Here is a 20,180-nt window from a genome sequence, read left to right as displayed (position 1 = left end):
TCATTTATTAGTCAACATCAGTCACATTAGTCTCAAGCAGGAAAAAATATCCTTGTCACAACTGAAGTAATTAGAATATTCCTGTCACGTTTTCCCAATTCCTCGATTCATGTTTTGCTGAAGCAGACAAAACAACATTTAAAGTACCCAGTTTCTTCGCGTTTATTTTTCCTATCTCTTTTTTCAAGGATATATATAAGAGAAAGACTAGTGCTCTCCGTCTAGCACATTTGCCTTTTTATGGTTATTTCTTTTCTAATATATTTACAGTTTAGCTAGATCATGGCTAGATAGAGAGCTTCATCGAACATAACCTGCGATACACCGCCGCGAGAAAAATAACGCCTGATCGCAGGTTACATCGAACAAGGAAGTATAATGACCGGAAGTGATAAGTTCGTTCCTCGTCAGAATTCAATATAGCCAGGTCACTCAGCACTAAGTTGTAAACATGGAGTGTGAGAATATGGCGGAAGTTTGATGGCGGCGTTTTCTTCGTATGTTCTGTTGATAATACTCTTCAGTGGAAACGAAATTTTTGCGAAAGAGATTTACACCAATGACTGGGCCGTGAAAGTTCGTGGCGGCCAACAAGAAGCAGTGAAGCTAGCCCTCAAATATGGTTTCTGTTACGACAAACAAGTGAGTGCAACCGAATCTTTAATATTTCACTGAATATTTGTAACTAGTTTCTAAAAAAAATCGATTCAAAATGTGGTAAGCTGTTAAAGGAACCTATCCTTGTTGAATTGTCGGGAAAGCTGAAGTAAGCTCAAGGCAAATATTTCAAGAAGATCTACACTGTAGGGTCATATTGCCTAAGAAAACTTCTAGTGAAACTTTACAATTTACTTTTAGCTGTTCAAGGACTATCAGATGCTATCATGTCTTTAAAAAGCCTGAACTAAAGAAAAGGAATGTTACGGTAGAAATTTCCATGATTCAGTCATTTCTGTGTTTATCCTTATTAAGCATTTAAAACCTTTCAAAAAGCTAACAGTAGTTTTAAAGTAAAAACCAAACGCTTGTTAAGTTCAATCTTATATTTTTATTCAGGAACGACTTGTATATTTGTCAGCTGTTCTTTGTTAATTTCTTTGTAAGATATTCGTTTGTACTGAACTGTGTACTTTTCGCTTAGTCATAATGGACTTTGTACTTGTATTTTCGCTTAGTCATGTTGAACTTTGTACTTGTACATCTACGGACTTAAGATAATTTCTTTGTTTGATATTCATATTGCATCAGCTTCTTTCATGCGGAAGTTTGTATTGCATCATATCCTTTCGAGCGGAAGATCTCCCTGCTTGTCAATCAATTAGAATCGCTAACTTTGAAAAGAATATTTTAACTTCTTTTGTTGTATACGTGGATTTATTTACTTAAGAATTGTACTTTGTACCTAGGAAATCATATTTAAGCAAGCGATATTGTAAACTTTCTTTGATTACATCGGTGATCATCGGCGATTACATCGACGGTGGGATTACATCGGTGATCGCATCGGCGATTACATCGAAGATTATATCCACGACTAATAAAGCTACTGTTGGACCCAAGTTCTGTCTCAGCCTTACGTCTGTAGTTCTGAAGTTCCTTGAAGTAGATCGCCGTGTACCTTTGAAGCTTGTTGACGAGGCTTCCCTTCCGCAGCAAGTGAGTGCTCTACCGAGTTAAGTTCCCCATATTTCAGTGGTATTTGAGTCATATCTCAGCCATATTTCAGCGTAGCTACAGCGCACTTCTCTCTCAGTTCAAAAGTCGGTTTTAACTCTCCAAGCAAGGAAAAACTTATCGTCGCAGTAAGTGGAGAACAGTGGGGCTTCTTGGATCTTCAAAGACGTTAGCAAGGCAAGCAAGAGAGGAAGGAATGCCAGCCGAAGTTGTCGCAAACCGATGTAATCCCTTGGGCGACGAAGAAAAAAAACCTCGCCCAAGTAAAACCTATCATCACAGCGTACTCACAAGCAACATCCCGGAGACGATTCAGCGACCATACAGAAAAGATACATAACTCAATCCATTGGAGTAATTGCAGTAATCGACGAGGAAACCGGCGAATCACTCTTCAAAGAAATCAGTAACGTGCCGAGAAAACCACAAGTCAATGTACAGCGAAGTTGCGAAGTTGAATCATCTACGTACTCAAGAAAGAAAGGCGAAATGGAATCAACTCCCTGTTGAAGAAGTACTCTGAGCAATTACCGGACAGTCATTTAAACAAGAAGTTTGGGACGTTTAATATAGTTGAACAGCAAAGGAGTACAAGGACCTGTCCAAAAAAAAAAGAAAAAAAAGAAGAAGAACAGAACAGAACAGAACAGAAAAAGAACAAATAAGAAACAGCGAAAAGGATCAGCGAAACACAGTCGAAACCCATCTTAGTTCCTGGCAAGTAGAGCAGACGCGTTACAACACCTAGGAATATCAGAAAGCAAGATAACAAGATCGAAGAGCACATTGGAAATTACTGAGGAACAGCTTCCCTGGATATAATTTGGATATTGAACGTATTGGCATTGTTGTCCATCTCAACTGCAAGTAGTGATCTGAATTAAAGGTAATCATAATGCAAATTCTGTGGCATTATTTCAGATGTTTTTCAGTCCGAAGAGTCCAAGTTCCGTCGTACCGCACCATTACATGTTCATTGAGGGCCTTGAGAGTGCCTATGTTCCGAAGAGTCCAAAGTTTTACATTGTCAAGAATGTCGCATTGATATAAGTTGGAAATTTCAGTCGCTTAGAGTAAATTGAGAGGCACGATAATTGTTAATCGTTTGATTCCAGTTAAAATTAGGGTACCTTTTGTTCAGTGTTTTAGTGTGTGGTTTATCTTGTTATAATTAGCTTTTTAATATCAATATCTCAGCCGTTTTATATCTGGAAATACAGCTGAGGACAGCTGAAACTAAGGTGGAAGGAATGTTACGGTAGAAATTTCCATGATTCAGTCATTTCTGTGTTTATCCTTATTAAGCATTTAAAACCTTTCAAAAAGCTAACAGTAGTTTTAAAGTAAAAACCAAACGCTTGTTAAGTTCAATCTTATATTTTTATTCAGGAACGACTTGTATATTTGTCAGCTGTTCTTTGTTAATTTCTTTGTAAGATATTCGTTTGTACTGAACTGTGTACTATTCTCAACACTCATAATGATATGCGAAGTTGAAATACACTTAATAATGGGTATTTCATGGCTAATTTAGCAGTCTCACGTGCAATTACGTAACTGCCAATGATAAATTCTGGTTTCGCGCGAAAATAATTCATTCTAGCTCAGTTTTCAGCGGAGCCACGAAGAGGTGAACTCTTTTCGTATTGAGATACGACCCACGCGATTTTCCTTGTACAAGTTCGTTATGGCTGAAGGTCAACCTGCAGAACCTGAAGTTCAGCTTCTTGGTGATTCTGTGGAACCAGTCGAAAATGGGAATGAGAACGCTGGTCAATCTCAAGAGCTGGAGATAGTTGCCTTTCAGTCGTTATTTGACATTGCGTTGTATAATTTCTTGTCTGTTGTATCTTCTAGGTTTTCTTATACAGCGAAGTTGAGGCTGCTGAAAGGATTTGGGATGGTCCACTGAAGTCTGTTATCGAAACTGCTGGAACGGTTGTCGATTTATTCGGCGTGGCTAGTTAATGAACTAGCCGTTGGCGTCTAGTTCAACTAGGGGAACGCCGCGGACTCGCTTATTTGTATTTCCTTCGGCTTATGTTGTCGTTGGATGGTTACAAATGGTACAAGCGAGAGAGCCGATTTATTTCGGCGGTGGCTAGTTGGTGAACTAGCGGTCGGCGTCTAGTTTAATAAACTAGGGGAACGCCGCGGACTCGCTTATTTGTATTTCCTTCGGCTTATGTGGTCGTTGGATGGTTACAAATGGTACAAGCGAGAGAGCCGATTTATTTCGGCGGTGGCTAGTTGGTGAACTAGCGGTCGGCGTCTAGTTTATCTAGGGGAACGCCGCGGACTCGCTTATTTGTATTTCCTTCGGCTTATGTGGTCGTTGGATGGTTACAAATGGTACAAGCGAGAGAGCCGATTTATTTCGGCGGTGGCTAGTTGGTGAACTAGCGGTCGGCGTCTAGTTTATCTAGGGGAACGCCGCGGACTCGCTTATTTGTATTTCCTTCGGCTTATGTTGTCGTTGGATGTTTACAAGTGGTACAAGCGAGAGAGCTGATTTATTTCAGCGGTGGCTAGTTGGTGAACTAGCGGTCGGCGTCTAGTTTAACTAGGGGGAACGCCGCGGACTCGCTTATTTGTATTTCCTTCGGCTTATGTGGTCGTTGGATGGTTACAAATGGTACAAGCGAGAGAGCCGATTTATTTCGGCGGTGGCTAGTTGGTGAACTAGCGGTCGGCGTCTAGTTTAATAAACTAGGGGAACGCCGCGGACTCGCTTATTTGTATTTCCTTCGGCTTATGTGGTCGTTGGATGGTTACAAATGGTACAAGCGAGATAGCCGATTTATTTCGGCGGTGGCTAGTTGGTGAACTAGCGGTCGGCGTCTAGTTTATCTAGGGGAACGCCGCGGACTCGCTTATTTGTATTTCCTTCGGCTTATGTGGTCGTTGGATGGTTACAAATGGTACAAGCGAGAGAGCCGATTTATTTCGGCGGTGGCTAGTTGGTGAACTAGCGGTCGGCGTCTAGTTTATCTAGGGGAACGCCGCGGACTCGCTTATTTGTATTTCCTTCGGCTTATGTGGTCGTTGGATGGTTACAAATGGTACAAGCGAGAGAGCCGATTTATTTCGGCGGTGGCTAGTTGGTGAACTAGCGGTCGGCGTCTAGTTTATCTAGGGGAACGCCGCGGACTCGCTTATTTGTATTTCCTTCGGCTTATGTTGTCGTTGGATGTTTACAAGTGGTACAAGCGAGAGAGCTGATTTATTTCAGCGGTGGCTAGTTGGTGAACTAGCGGTCGGCGTCTAGTTTAACTAGGGGGAACGCCGCGGACTCGCTTATTTGTATTTCCTTCGGCTTATGTGGTCGTTGGATGGTTACAAATGGTACAAGCGAGAGAGCCGATTTATTTCGGCGGTGGCTAGTTGGTGAACTAGCGGTCGGCGTCTAGTTTAATAAACTAGGGGAACGCCGCGGACTCGCTTATTTGTATTTCCTTCGGCTTATGTGGTCGTTGGATGGTTACAAATGGTACAAGCGAGATAGCCGATTTATTTCGGCGGTGGCTAGTTGGTGAACTAGCGGTCGGCGTCTAGTTTATCTAGGGGAACGCCGCGGACTCGCTTATTTGTATTTCCTTCGGCTTATGTGGTCGTTGGATGGTTACAAATGGTACAAGCGAGAGAGCCGATTTATTTCGGCGGTGGCTAGTTGGTGAACTAGCGGTCGGCGTCTAGTTTATCTAGGGGAACGCCGCGGACTCGCTTATTTGTATTTCCTTCGGCTTATGTTGTCGTTGGATGTTTACAAGTGGTACAAGCGAGAGAGCTGATTTATTTCAGCGGTGGCTAGTTGGTGAACTAGCGGTCGGCGTCTAGTTTAACTAGGGGGAACGCCGCGGACTCGCTTATTTGTATTTCCTTCGGCTTATGTTGCCGTTGGATGTTTACAAGTGGTACAAGCGAGAGAGCCGATTTATTTCGGCGGTGGCTAGTTGGTGAACTAGTGGTCGGCGTCTAGTTTAACTAGGGGAACGCTGCGGATTCGCTTATTTGAATTTCCTTCGGCTTTTGTTGTCGTTGGATGTTTACAAGTGGTACAAACGAGAGAGCCGATTTATTTCGGCGGTGGCTAGTTGGTGAACTAGCGGTCGGCGTCTAGTTTAACTAGGGGAACGCCGCGGACTCGCTTATTTGTATTTTCTTCGGTTTATGTTGTCATTGGATTTTTACAAGTGGTACAAGCGAGAGAGCCGATTTTAATATTTCGGCGGTGGCTAGTTGGTGAACTAGCGGTCGGCGTCTAGCCTAGTTAGGGGAACGCCGAGAACTCGCTTATTTGTATTATTTCCTTCGACTAATGTGGTCGTTCGATGTTTACAAATGGTAGAAGCGAGGTGGCCGTTTAATTTTGGCGGTGGCTAGTTGGTGAACTAGCGGTCGACGTCTAGTTTAACTAGGGGAACGCTGCGAGCTCGCTTATTTGTATTATTTCCTTCGACTGGTGTGGCCGTTGGACATGCGTTGGATGTTTACAAACGACAAGCGGGGTAGCCGATTTATTCGGTGGGGCTGGTTGGCGAACTAGCGGTTGGCGTCTAGTTGAACTAGGGAAACGTCGCGAGCTTGCTTTATTCGTGTTATGTTAATAATACTAAGTGCTTTACACATCAAGTTGTGAGATGAGTTAGAGTCTGTTTGTCTCTTTATGGAGATTGCGTGAGAAGGTTAGACAATTGAAGCAATCAGTGGAGTTGGTTACCATTGCGTAACCCGAAAATCTCGTAGAACAGATTTTGACCTATGCGGCCCGCCCGCGCTGTCAGAATTCAACAGATATGAAGTTCTGGAGATGCTAGAGACCCTGCATAACAAAGCCGCTGATGGCAACCATGATAGGAAGAAATACTATCGGCTCGTCCATCAGACAGCCAGAGAGGAGGGGATTCGTAGAAAGACCACTTCAAAGACCTTGTTATGCGCCTGTTGGGAGATAAGGACCATGAGAAGGTCCTAGACATTGTGTGTAAAGTAGAGAAGTCAAATCGTAAGAAATCTCAGCTGAAGAGGGAGGATAGAGGTGCCGGTGTGGCACGTTCCTCACGTTCTTTCAACATACGATGTTATTTTTGTAATAGGCGGGGTCATATTGAGGCTAACTGCCCTGAAAGGAAGTCCGGTCATAGCAAATCTTCTTTCAAATCAGACAAGTAGATTGTGTCAGATCGCACCAGTGTTATTAAGGTCGTTGGACACCTTGGCGAGGCTGTGTGCTGTAATAATGTTTTTCTTCGCAATAGTAAACAGGCCTTTGTGTGTGTTGAAATCAATCTAGTGCATATTTTACTCTGTCTTGTCAACATAGTTTTAACGTCTTTGAAAAAGGGGTATCCTTGATTCAAGGGCCCTCCAGCCTCGCTGGTCAAAGCTGTTATCTCTCTGCTGACTTTGACGGGGGTGGTTTTTAAATCATGATGGACCTTCAACTTCGGGAGTTTCAAGACAAAGAAATTGAAATTCCAATGTCTTGGGTTGATTGTTACGGAAACCCCGTCGGGGTTGGTAGAGAGATGACAGCCTGTGACCATGATAGATTACAGAGAATACAGATGAGAGAGCTAATTGGTGATATTTCGGAGTTGTTGTCTCGCGACCCAAAATGTTTTCGAGCTGGGGGGTTGCATAATCACTCCGAGTATTGGCAGTACATCGCAAAGGAGAGCTCTTCTCCGCAGTAAGCATAGATGCTCGGATGGATAAGGGACAAGGTCTCGATTCAGCCGTTTTTCAAGCACTTTAAAGGAGAATCATACGATTCAAACGAGCCTCCCATGAAGGTGTTTAAGAACAATGTATCATGCAAGGGGGTGTGGTCGACCATCCGTATGTTTTTCCTCCTATGGCTTTAACGGGACCTGCAGAGTTACAGACAGTCGTGCACTGTGAGGGTGCTTGACATGTTTCTTAAAAAGTATTGGTGGCCTCTTCTTGTAAGCAAAGCCTTTAAGAGCAAACACCTGGCTGTACGGGGCGATGGCAACGCTCTCTTGGTTCCGTCCAGAAAGGGGTGGTTACCTCACAAAGGCATTTTTGGAGATCTGTGGGCTTTTGCTGTATGTTTTTTAGGTGCTTCTTGATATACATTTTAACATGTTGGGTTGCTGGTGTGTGGTGTATGATACGATATTTCTCTCCTTGTTTGTAAGAGCTTCCAGTCATGGCAAAGTTGTTTTTTCAGTCAGTTAATGTCCAACTTGTGGTCACGCTAATGACTTTGATAATGACAACGCCTATTAAGGACTGCTCTGATGCTGTAGTTGTCCTTGATGAAATTGAAGCGGAACTGCAACAGTTACTTAATTATGAACAGGCGACCAGTTACAAAAAGCAAAAAGACTCTCTTCAGAGGGAACTTGAGGCTTTTCTTAGTGCTCTGCCGGGTTTTGTTACCTTGGCGACTGTGACTCCTAGGGACTTGTGTCGTTTTCTGATCTTTAAAGACAGACATTGCAAAACACAAGTACACCGCAATAGTTGTGAATTCTTGGGTCAGCGTGGTAGACACTTATGTTGCTGCCCTCTAAGACGGTGGACTCATACATAGGAAAGTTAAGATCGATTTCCCATTCGATAGGTCGAGATGGGGAGTGGGATAAGCGGCTGGGTCTTGGTAACCCAGCTTCTGATAAACTGGTGAAAGATAACCTTCGTCTTGTCACAGCAGAGCAGTTGAGGGCCCGTGTTACCCCAAAACAAGCCACGCCCTTATTTGTGGATAAATTGACACAGTTATCGAAGTATCTTGGAGGCGAGTTGGCAAGGGCAAAGACGAAACGTGATCGTTTTTATTATTGCACGTGACCGAGCGTACTTTAAGCCGGCGTTCTTTAGTGGGGACCGGCCAGGAGACCTCGGCCAGGTTAAAGTTTCGGAAACTCTTCGTTTTTCCAAATGACGATGAGCTCTTATTTAATTATGTCTGGTTGTGCGATAACGTTGGCCCTTACAGGGGCGGATCTATCTGAGATTATTGAACACGTGGGCTGGGCCAGGAGGCATACCGCTTTATATTACCTTCAGTTGGCCAAAGTGCTGAACCATGATGATGCGTCAGGACGCCTTGCTATGCCCTCTGCTGAGAATGTGGTGACTCCTTGGTAAGATGTGAATCAGCTGAATCGTTGTGTGTGCGCTTTTCCAGCTAGTGAGCAAAGGAAACGCCCAGCAGAATGAGAATACATTGGGGTTTGGTACGGATTTGTGTTAAGAGTGTTTTTTGTGACGAATAAACCTTTGCGCCATCGTTTCTTTCCTGAGAAAGATGTTGTTACAGAAGTACACAACGGTCTAGTTAATTATAATTGCAAAATGTGTAGGTGTGTTTCACTGTACTTAGAACTTTTAAGTTAAGTATGAGAGAGATTTGAGGATTGAGGATTGGGGAGAGTTGTAAGGGGTTGAATGCCGCTGTGCAACAATTATCGACTGTTAAAGAGACAGTGAAGGCTGCTGGGCGCTGATCAATCATTTTTCCCACACCTTATTACAACTGAGCATGAATATGAATGTTGCTGAATAGAATACTATTCTCAACACTCATAATGATATGCGAAGTTGAAATACACTTAATAATGGGTATTTCATGGCTAATTTAGCAGTCTCACGTGCAATTACGTAACTGCCAATGATAAATTCTGGTTTCGCGCGAAAATAATTCATTCTAGCTCAGTTTTCAGCGGAGCCACGAAGAGGTGAACGGCCCACCCTCCCACCCAAAAATCGCGTGGGTCGTATCTTGAACACCTCCTAAGCCAAGCTGTTCCAGCTTGGCTTAATCCGCTGATCAATCATTTTTCCCACACCTTATTACAACTGAGCATGAATATGAATGTTGCTGAATAGAATACTTTTCGCTTAGTCATAATGGACTTTGTACTTGTATTTTCGCTTAGTCATGTTGAACTTTGTACTTGTACATCTACGGACTTGAGATAATTTCTTTGTTTGATATTCATATTGCATCAGCTTCTTTCATGCGGAAGTTTGTATTGCATCATATCCTTTCGAGCGGAAGATCTCCCTGCTTGTCAATCAATTAGAATCGCTAACTTTGAAAAGAATATTTTAACTTCTTTTGTTGTATACGTGGATTTATTTACTTAAGAATTGTACTTTGTACCTAGGAAATCATATTTAAGCAAGCGATATTGTAAACTTTCTTTGATTACATCGGTGATCATCGGCGATTACATCGACGGTGGGATTACATCGGTGATCGCATCGGCGATTACATCGAAGATTATATCCACGACTAATAAAGCTACTGTTGGACCCAAGTTCTGTCTCAGCCTTACGTCTGTAGTTCTGAAGTTCCTTGAAGTAGATCGCCGTGTACCTTTGAAGCTTGTTGACGAGGCTTCCCTTCCGCAGCAAGTGAGTGCTCTACCGAGTTAAGTTCCCCATATTTCAGTGGTATTTGAGTCATATCTCAGCCATATTTCAGCGTAGCTACAGCGCACTTCTCTCTCAGTTCAAAAGTCGGTTTTAACTCTCCAAGCAAGGAAAAACGTATCGTCACACAACAAAGTGGAAATATTCCATCTTATTTCGATTACCTTGAGGAGACCGAGCATAGATTTGAACTCAACACGATAGAATGCTCAAAAGTATTCTCTCTATTGTCTAAACTCTGTAAATCTAAAGCGACGGGCCTGGATAAAATCTCCGTACGTCTTCTTCGCGAGTGTGCTGATTTGGTCGCCAGCTCTCTTTGCTGTATCTTTAATAGATCTATTATATCTGGTATATTTCCCACAGAACATTTGGAAATTCACCAAAGTAGTTCCACTATTCAAACAGGGTGAACGTTCAGATTTAAATAACTATCGTCCTATTTCCATAATTCCTGTTGTCGCTAAAGTCTTTGAGAGAATTGTTTACAATCAATTTTATGAATATTTAACTGAAAACAATCTAATTTCCAGTAGTCAATCAGGGTTTCGTTCACTTCACTCCACTGCTACCACCCTGCTTGAAGCCACAGATAACTGGGCTTTTAATATTGACAAGGGCAACGTTAACGCTGTTGTTTTTCTAGATTTGAAGAAGGCCTTTGACACCGTCGATAACACAATCTTGCTATCAAAATTGAAAGCCTTTGGTGTCTTAGTTGTCACTTATAACTGGTTTAACTCCTATTTGGATGATCGAAAACAAAAGTGTGTTGTGAACGGTTGTCTCTCGGACAATAAACCGCTATTGCGCGGCATCCCCCAGGGTACAATCCTAGATCCACTTCTCATTTTACTCTACTGTAAACGACTTTCCTAACTGTCTCTCTATTTCACAACCTAGGATGTACGCAGATGACACGCCTTAACCTTTGCCAGTAACGATGTTACCCTATTAGAAGAAAAATAAATAATGAGTTAACTAAAGTTTCTGAATGGTTAATTGCAAATAAACTCACTCTTAATAGTAGGTCTAAGACTGAGTTTATTTGCTAGGGTCAAGGCAAAGGTTAAGTACTTTGAGTAGACCTTTATCCTTCTCTATAAATGGTGACACGTAGAAACCACAGCTGCAGTGTAATTCATTTTTGTATTGGATTATCCAAAGGCAAATTTAATCTTTTACAAAAATTGAATTCTGTAGGGCTTATGAATTGTTAAGTTAAGATACTAGGCAAAAGCTTTTATAATTAGCTGAGTTTGAGGGAGGTAGCTGGGTTATAAAAAGCTTTTTAGAATTACGTTTTTAATTTTATCTTCCATACATTTGTCATGCGGAAAAAATATTTACAAATATATGGAAATTAATTAGCTCAGCTACAATCCTTTAAACTCGGTGAATATTATTAATACCTAGTATATTAACTTTTTAATTCATAAGCTGTCCAGAATTCAATTTCTGTAAAAGATATTTGCCATCAGAGATTCCCATACAAAGACTGTATATGTAATTTCTACCCGCTTTGCCTACTCGTCAAAATAGCGCCAAAAACCATGGTAAGGCCTATTTATATTAAATATTTATTGTACAACATCGATTGATATTTACATGTTTTGTGTCCAATTTATTAAAAAAGGTTTGAAATTTTTATAAAACAAACATTAAAAAGAAATATCAAATATTCATCATATTATATGTACATCTTTAATTTATTTATACAACCTTTTTAATCTAGAGTGAAAATAAGGATGAATCCACGCGATGGTGGATTTGCAAAAAGACCTAAATTGAAGATTTAAAGAAGAAAAGTTGCCGGTTTTGCTGGATCTGGTGCGAAAATTGCCTTAAATCTACCTGGTGGTATTTCAACACAAGGGCCCCAAATCTTCTTTTTCTTTGGCTCATATAGCACTTCTTTATTCGATTCTTTATCAACTGTAGTATAAATAAGGATGAATCCATGTGATAGCGGATATACAAAAAAAACCCAAACTGTAGATTACAGGTCTAAAGGTTATCGATTTGGCAGGATGTGTAGTAAAAATTAGCTTTAAGGTATGTGGTGGTATTTCAACACAAGGGCCTTAAATCGTCTTTTTCAGTGGCTCATGTAGTACTTTCTTATTCGATTCTTTTTAACCTAGAGCATTGTGAAAATTGGGATGAATCCACGTGATGGCATATTTACAAAAAGACCCAAACTGTAGATTTGAGGACTAAAAGTTGCCCGTCTTGCTTGATCTGGAGTGAAAATTAGCTTTAATCTACGTGGTGGTATTTCAACACAAGGGCCCAAAGTCGTCTTTTTAAGTGGCTCATGTAGTACTTTCTTTTTATATCCTTTTTAACCTGGAGTGAAAATTAGGATAAATCCACGTGATGGCATATTTACGAAAAGACCTAATTTGTAGATAGAAAAGTTGCCGGTTTTTCTGGATCTGGTGCGAAAATTACCTTAAATCTATCTGGTGGTATTTCAACACAAGGGCCCAAATCGTCTTTTTCATTGGCTCAGGTAGCACTTCCTTAATCGATTCTTTATCAACCGTAGTATAAATAAGGATAAATCCACGTGATGGCGGATTTACCAAAAAAAACCAAACTGTAGATTACAGGTCTAAAGGTAATCGATTTGGCAAGATCTGGAGTAAAAATTAGCTTTAATCTAGGTGGTGGTATTTCAACACAAGGGCCCAAAATCGTCTTTTCCAGTGGCTCATGTAACACTTTGTTATTCGATTTTTTTGGAGCTGGAGTGAAATTAGGATGAATCTACGTGATGGCATTTTCCCCAAAAGGCCTAAACTGTACACTTTAAGTTTCAAACGAAAACAAAATTGTGAAATTGTGAATCTGGTGTGCAAATAGGGCTTAATCTACATGGTGATATTTCATCACAAATCACAAAGGCTAAAAATCTATTTTCAGTTGCTTATGCAGCACTTTCTTATTTGATTCTTTTGGACCTGGAGTGAACATTAGCCTAAATCCACGTGTTGTCATTTTTCCCAAAAGGCCAAAACTGTACATTTGAACCGAAAGGAAACACCCCGTTCCGATAGTCTAATTGGCGCGTGTCGCGTTCCGCGGGTAAAAGTTTGCTGGTCGCGGGTAAACTGTCGCTGGTCGCAGGTTGCGGGTAAATGTTTTCATTGGTTGTAGAGCCCTTTGTGGAAGGCCAGAGTGATAACCTTGGTTTTTGGTTTTACGACACTCATCAAAAATCGTTGTTACTGGTATACATGTATAGGATGATACAACACATCCGGTCTCAAACAAGCACTTTACTCGCTTTACTGGTCTATGCGCCCGGCTTTACAGGTTATTCAAAATTGATAGAAAAGCATTCAGTCCAGTTGTACCTTATTTACACTTGAACATAGCTCTACCCTGCATCGTGGAAAACACGAGTATGCGCGAAGAAAGGAAAGGAAGCAAGGAATTGCAAGGGGATCAGCGGCATATGAAACACATTATCAACATGGGTAGGTACCAAAACGTGGTGTAGGCCATGTGACCAAGGCTACCTACCCTTATCGACATTGAGACAGCGAAGTTAAGCGTACAGCCCCCAAACAACAGCTCCTCAGCTTTAGACCCATCAGCTCAGAGCTCATTTTGACTCGAATTGACTCGAATTGTCATCTCCGAACCCACCACAATAAGAAGTGAAGATGGCCACCTTATAATTCTTAACAGAAGGACGAATTTTACTCGGTCACTGATTGGTTCGCTAGCGACTTAGGTAACCACTGACCGAGAAGCACGTAGTACGTAATTAATATTCATGAGTATTATGGTGTGCCGGTAGTAGGCAATACTGCCAATTAGGCAAAGCCCCCTTGGTTACTACCCTTTAAAAGTAGGGTTCCCACGGGATCAAGAAAATCTTGGGATTTGAACCCACGACCTCCCACGACCTCCGCATTTAATAGATCTACCGATGGCCAAAAGCGCCGCTCTCTGACTCTCGCCCCAGGCTTTCTATTATAAATGGCATGCAATGCATGCAGAAGCGATGACGTATCCCTAGAGGGTCTTAAATAATTTCAGGCAATTAAACGCAATAAAAGTAGCTGACAATTATCTGTTAAATGATAGTTATTAATCAACTGCGGAGTGAGGAGAATTTTCACAAATAAAAATGTTCGGTAAATTTGAAAGTCACACAGTTGCAAGTAATGTATTTTCTTCGCAGATTTACTGTAATTGACAACAGTAATCAGTTTATTTTATTTTATATTGTTAGACTTCTCGTTGCTGTTGTTTAGCAAACAGCGTTATATTATTGCGTTATATTGTATTGTGACATCCGATATACAGTTGAACCCCGGTAACTTGAACTCTGAAGGGAAACGAAAAACAGTTCGAGTTAGCGGGGTTTCGAGTTATCGGGGTCAATTGAATATTTAATTTGCCAAGTTAATTATTGATAGTTAACTGATTTTTCAGCACTTCAGTATACAGTACGGTGCAAATTAAACTTATCTCGTCAAAAACTCTAACACGATTATAAATTCTTATGATCAGAGTGGAAAAAGGCGGTCAAATACGTGATCTGTTCGTTGCTCTAATCAACAAGCAACCATGGCAAGTTGCAAGAACCGGAATTCGAGTTATCGGGGTAAATTTGACCCAAATTTTGATCAAGGGAAACGAAATTTAGTTCGAGTTAGCAGGGTTTTCGAGTTATCCGAGTTCGAGTTAACCGAGTAAAAATGACTGAAAAGTGAGTTCAAATCCAAGGGAAATGGAAGTTAGTTCGAGTTAGCGGGGTTGTTCGAGTTATCCGAGTTCGAGTTACCGGGGTTCTACTGTACTAGATATGCGATATGTGAGCAGTTCTTCTCTTTCTGTCTATGTACTTGAAGAATGTAAAGATTTTTGTTCGCTTAATCTAATAGATCTCGTGAGAATAGACTGTCCACAGCCCTCTATTTTTTTGTGTTTTTCGATCGATGAGGACGCGGTGAGAACGGCGAGAGAACTGGACGCCAGCGCAAAACGGAAGAAGCAGGATGCGTGAGGCTGTGGACAGTCTATCGTGAGAATAGATTTTATCTCTTTTGTTTATACTTTGTATTAGTCCTTTTTAACTGCCCGGGAATATTTTGCTATTCTGTGTATTCTACTTGGCGATTTCTTATTGTGTTAAACTTGGCCAAAACAGCACTCACCGATCACCGGCACATAAACCACAATAAAATGAGACCCTTGACCTTCGCATATGCTTGCATGTCGATTTTTGTTTGTAATGTACGATTGTGTTTGTGTTTGTAAGTAGCCACCAAAAATAGCAACAACAAATCGTTACAACCCACAAATCCATACAAATCAAGACTTTAAGAGCTGCAAAATCGCTGCAACTAAGGTGGCGGATCGTAAAGTATACCTCACAGGTCGTTATGGGCAACTCACGTTCTACAGTAGAACCCCTATTAAGCGGCCACACTCGGGGAAATGGCAACTGGCCGCTTAATAGAGGTTGGCCGCTTAATAGGGGTTTGTCAGAAATTAGCATAAGGTCTTTTAAGAAGGTTACATTATTTCAATACAAAATAAGGTCAAAAGGAATAACGAAATCACAGGAAGACGACAATAAACCTGTGTTTGAATGATTTTATCGGCCGTCACGATCTGAGCTTGTTGGAAATTTATTTAAATATCGTATATTACATTCTTATTGGCCGCTAAATAGAGGTAAAACAATAGAAGAACGCTCATCGGGACAGAAGAAAGGTGGCCGTGGCCGCTTAATAGGGGTGGCCGCTTAAAAGGGGTTTTATTTACAGTATTATACTGACAATATTTTCGGGACTTTAGTAACTGGCCGCTTAATAGGGGGTGGTCGCTTAATGGGTGGCCGCTTAATAGGGGTTCGACTGTATTGTCTTATTCCCATGCAGTATTGTTCGGTTCCGTGGTTGGGTAATCGGAAATCCTGACACTGCCCATCAAGTGACGATTATTGCGTGACAAAAGTAAATCACGGGACCACAGAAGAAACGAGTTTGCATAATTTGTGATCTGGCTCCGTTTGCGGGGTTTAACTAGCCTGTAAAAGGTTTGCCGGCAACCGACAAGAACAGGTATGTCGTCTCTTTTTTAAACATGAACAACTTGTCAAACGTAAACGTTATCTAACGATTCGCAACGATCACCGATACAAATTTAATTTGCATTAAGAAGTCAAGCACGATGACAATGCAAAATGAGCAGAACGCCGTGATCCGTGAATGATAGTGCAGAATGGCATAATACAATTTTTGAAATCCAAAAGTCAGAAATCACGTTTAATTTACAAGATTAAAAACACTGAAAAGCACATGCAACTTATTTATGACAACAAATTTTCACAAACAGGAGCAATGGACGCCATCAAACACGCAAGACCAGATTTGCTTATCGGTTATATTTCACAGCCGATCGCTCTCATAGCAGCTGGTGTTATTGTGTTGCTATACATCTACTGGCGAGGCACACGAAATCAAGCCATTCTCAAGAAAACTAACGCTCCTGGTCCCAAACCATGGCCATTTATCGGCAACGCTCTTGACTTCAGAAAATTCAACGGAATTCATCTGCTGCTGAGTGACTACATTCGGAAGTACGGCAAGGTGTTCGTGTTTACACTGGGTAGGAAGCCCTCTGTTGTGATCGCAGATCCTGACATGCTCAAGCAGATTCTTGTAAAAGATTTCTGGAACTTCCCAAATCACCCTTCCCCAGTGAAGATCCCTGGCGCGATGGGAAAGAGTGTTTTCTTCGCGCGTGATAACGCGTGGAAGCGAATTCGCAGCACGCTTACCCCGACTTTCAGCGCGAAGAAAATGAAAGGTATGGTTTCCATGATCGAGGAATCGTGTGACAGGTTAATGGCAAAGATCGAGCAAGTTGTTGATACAGGTTAGTTGCGGGTTTTCTATTTTAAAATAATTGAAATTTACGTAGGCTTACGCATGCTGTGTAATGTTACCGGAATGTTACCGGCAAAACACAGGCGTTCCAAACTCACGATTCGAGAAGTCGATGTAAGCGTATGAATGACTTATTTTAGCGTATGGACGATTGATGTAATGTAAGTGTATCGAGTGGGACGTGCCTTCTAGAGGAGCACGGTGTTGTGTTACAATTTAGGCTGTGGGAATTTGAGCGCTTTATAAGATTTTGTATGGAGTTTAGAATCACGTGGAATAAAAGCGCTCGAATAAATAAAATTTGACCTTCTTTTCAATAACATGAAGAAAATATTTTCACTTTTCTTGGTTTCTGTTGTCCTTTTAGGCTATTTCATGCATTTTTGGGAGGGGGGGGGGAGGTCTTGAGGTGTTTGTCGTAGCCTTCATAGCATTAATAACAAATTTACCTTAATGCAATTGGTTTCACCATTTTAGAGTTTAACTGCACCGTTTTATGGATTTTAAGTACTTAACAGTAATTTTGGGTGGTTTTCTGACGTTTTGGAAAAAGTTTTGAAATCCAAGATGGCGGATCCAAGATGGCGGCTGTTTTGACATTATCATCCCACATGACGTTATCATCCCACGTGACATATATCAAAAGATAGATTTTTGGACATACTATATAGTGGAACTCGCCCCCCTCGGTCACAAAAGATCTAAAAAAAAGCCAGGTTTGAATAGGGTTAAAAACATTAAAATTGAGAAAGTCTACGTATATCTACACTGGTTTGGCAAATGGTGGACTTCGTGAACCGCGCGCAAAAATTGAGGGGCGGGGAGAGGGCAACGTCTTGGAAGGTTGTGCAGGGTAGCTGAGTGGCAGAGCTAGCAGCCCTAGGGAGCCCAGGGTCAGGCACTGAATTGCTGGCTTGCTAGGGGGGGGGGGTGGGCATAGCCAACTGTTTTGTGTCATTTTCACCAGACTTTGCCAGTCACAGCATGCCATGGTATTTTTATGATGATTGTCTTGTGTTTGGCAGCTAGCTGCAGCCCTGTACTGTGGCAGCTCGGCTATTACCGGGGTTGACTAGGCACTCCACCTAGCCCCCTGGTCTAGCCAGGGGGCCTCAGGGGGAGGGAGGGTGGCTGTTGGTGAATTTCAAGCCTTTGTGTAAGCCGGCAGGGCAACTTTTGTTGAAACGAGGCAGATATAAACTATTATTTTCAGCTTTGGCCTCTTTTCCTTCATTCAGACACTTCTGTGGACATGTTGGACTGGTTCAGCAGAATGACACTAGAAGTGATACTTGACACCGCCTTTGGTGTTAAGACAGATATTCAAAACGAGAAGGAAAGCGAGCTTTTGGAGAGGGCAAGAGAAGTTTTCCGCACACCTTGGATCGTAGGCATTTTGAGACGGTTTCCTTTTGGTTTCTACCTATTGAGGTTGCTTGCTGCTGTCCGTGGAAGAAGCCACTACTTCGAAGATGTTGCAAAGGACATCATACAGAAGAGAAGGCAAAGTGGGATAACGGGACGGCAGGACCTACTGCATCTTATGCTGACAGCACATGAAGACATGACCGAGGAAGGTATCAGCAAACTCACTGATGAAGAAATAGTGGGCCAAAGTGTCATCTTCCTTTTTGCAGGCTACGAAACTTCAAGCAACACGCTTGCCTACATAACGTACCACCTGACTATAAATCAAGACGTTCAAGACAAATTAAGAGAGGAAATAAAACAAGCCTTCAAGTCAAACCCCGACAGTACGCTCTATGACCTTGCCCATAACATCGAGTACCTGGACTGTGTCATAAGCGAGGCTCAGCGATTGAATCCACCGGTGGCACAGTTGACGAGGGAATGCGCTAAAGATTATGACATCGGTGGCATTCATATTCCCGCGGGATTGGAGGTGATCATTCCCGTGTACTCCATCCAGCGTGATCCCGAGACCTGGCCCGACCCGGAGAGGTTCGATCCTGAGAGGTTCCGAAGTCCTGCGAAGGACAACCGTCACCCGTACCAGTTCATGCCGTTCGGAACAGGTCCGAGGTCTTGCATCGGGATGAGGTTCGCACTGATGGAGATCAAGATTGCTCTGGTTAAATGTCTGTTGAAGTACAAGTTTGTACAATCACCCGAGACGCAAGTTCCTCTGGCAATTCTACCGGGTGCCACACTCACCCCGCGAAACGGAGTCTACGTACGGATCGAGCGAGTTTAGAAAATGTAAAACTGTCCACTACTGATTATGATGCGAACTGCATACATTTTGAATGTTACCCCATTTGTGATCGACTGAAACCAACCTGCTCTTTTGCGATAGGATAGGATGCTTGCACCATCCTTCAGTTTAGTTTAGTTTTCTTTTCTTTCAATAAGGCTACTGTAGTGTAGTTTTTTTCTATACTGTTTTCTTTTCTTATTTTTTCTTTTTTCTCGGCGTATAATGTCTGAATTGCATGGTGTCCGGCCCTTAAGAGTCGCTTTCTACTTCTGCAAATCGCATGTCAAGTTTCTACAACATTCCGGGCACGACGCGGCACATATCTCAATTAATTAAGATTACGACGTTGAGAAAACTTTATATTACTAGATAAGAAACTAAAGTGCTTTCAACTTTTATGTTAAACCATAAAAAGGCGATGTTTTTGTACTGTTATTTTGCATAACAATTATATTTTTCGCGTAATACATTTATTACTTTTGACATCTTTTATTGAGTTGTTTTTATCGTTAAACACTTTTTTGTTGTTGACTACGGTATCATTTATAATTTTTTGTATGATTGAAATTGAGTGCAATTATGTTGAAGGTTATCTTCAATACCTAGTGTACGTTCTTGTACTGAGAGTCAAGGTTTCTTGTTAAAAACAGCCTTGCTTCGACTTGTTGAACGACAAGGTCATTTCATAATATTTGGCATTAGCTGAATTGTTTCTGGGCAGCCACCACAATAAACCATGCATTGTTACAAAAACATGTTTGCTTGTTAAAGACTAAATAGATCTTGACCTTTTTGACCTAAGATTGGTCAACCTCGGATTCCTTCCTGGAATAACTTGTTTTCTGACCTAAAGTTGTTTCTAGACGCTTGTATTTGGTGATATTTTTCTAGTAAAAAAGCCCGTTCTGCACGTGACAAGAACCTTTTAGCTAGTGTACAATTTTTATTAGCTGTTGTACATT

General features: G+C 41.6%; 1 protein-coding gene across 2 annotated transcripts; it reads left to right on the top strand.

Moving 5' to 3' along the window:
* Window positions 1-448: 448 nt before the first annotated feature.
* On the top strand, window positions 449-19,971 carry LOC144661208 (cytochrome P450 3A4-like). 2 transcript variants are annotated; one of them, XM_078521906.1, is made up of 4 exons: window positions 449-642; window positions 15,990-16,172; window positions 16,447-16,989; window positions 18,239-19,971. In XM_078521906.1, the coding sequence occupies exons 3-4, from the start codon at window positions 16,452-16,454 to the stop codon at window positions 19,213-19,215; spliced, it is 1,515 nt and encodes a 504-aa protein (XP_078378032.1). In that variant the 5' UTR covers window positions 449-642; window positions 15,990-16,172; window positions 16,447-16,451; the 3' UTR covers window positions 19,216-19,971. The 2 variants fall into 2 exon arrangements, with proteins under 2 accessions (XP_078378032.1, XP_078378031.1); XM_078521905.1 differs by lacking the exons at window positions 449-642; window positions 15,990-16,172 and having other exon boundaries at window positions 16,272-16,989.
* The last annotated feature ends 209 nt before the right edge of the window (window positions 19,972-20,180 follow it).

This window comes from Oculina patagonica, chromosome 7, assembly GCF_052425735.1.
Source record: "Oculina patagonica isolate OP01 chromosome 7, crgOcupat, whole genome shotgun sequence".
Lineage (NCBI taxonomy): Eukaryota > Metazoa > Cnidaria > Anthozoa > Scleractinia > Oculinidae > Oculina > Oculina patagonica.
This window is presented reverse-complemented; position numbering and strand designations above follow the sequence as displayed.

Coding starts and splice junctions, on each gene's coding strand:
- LOC144661208 (XM_078521905.1), top strand. CDS start 16,320: ATGATAGTGCAGAATGGCATAATACAATTTTTGAAATCCAAAAGTCAG. Junction 16,990..18,238: donor CGAGCAAGTTGTTGATACAG/GTTAGTTGCGGG, acceptor TCCTTCATTCAG/ACACTTCTGTGGACATGTTG.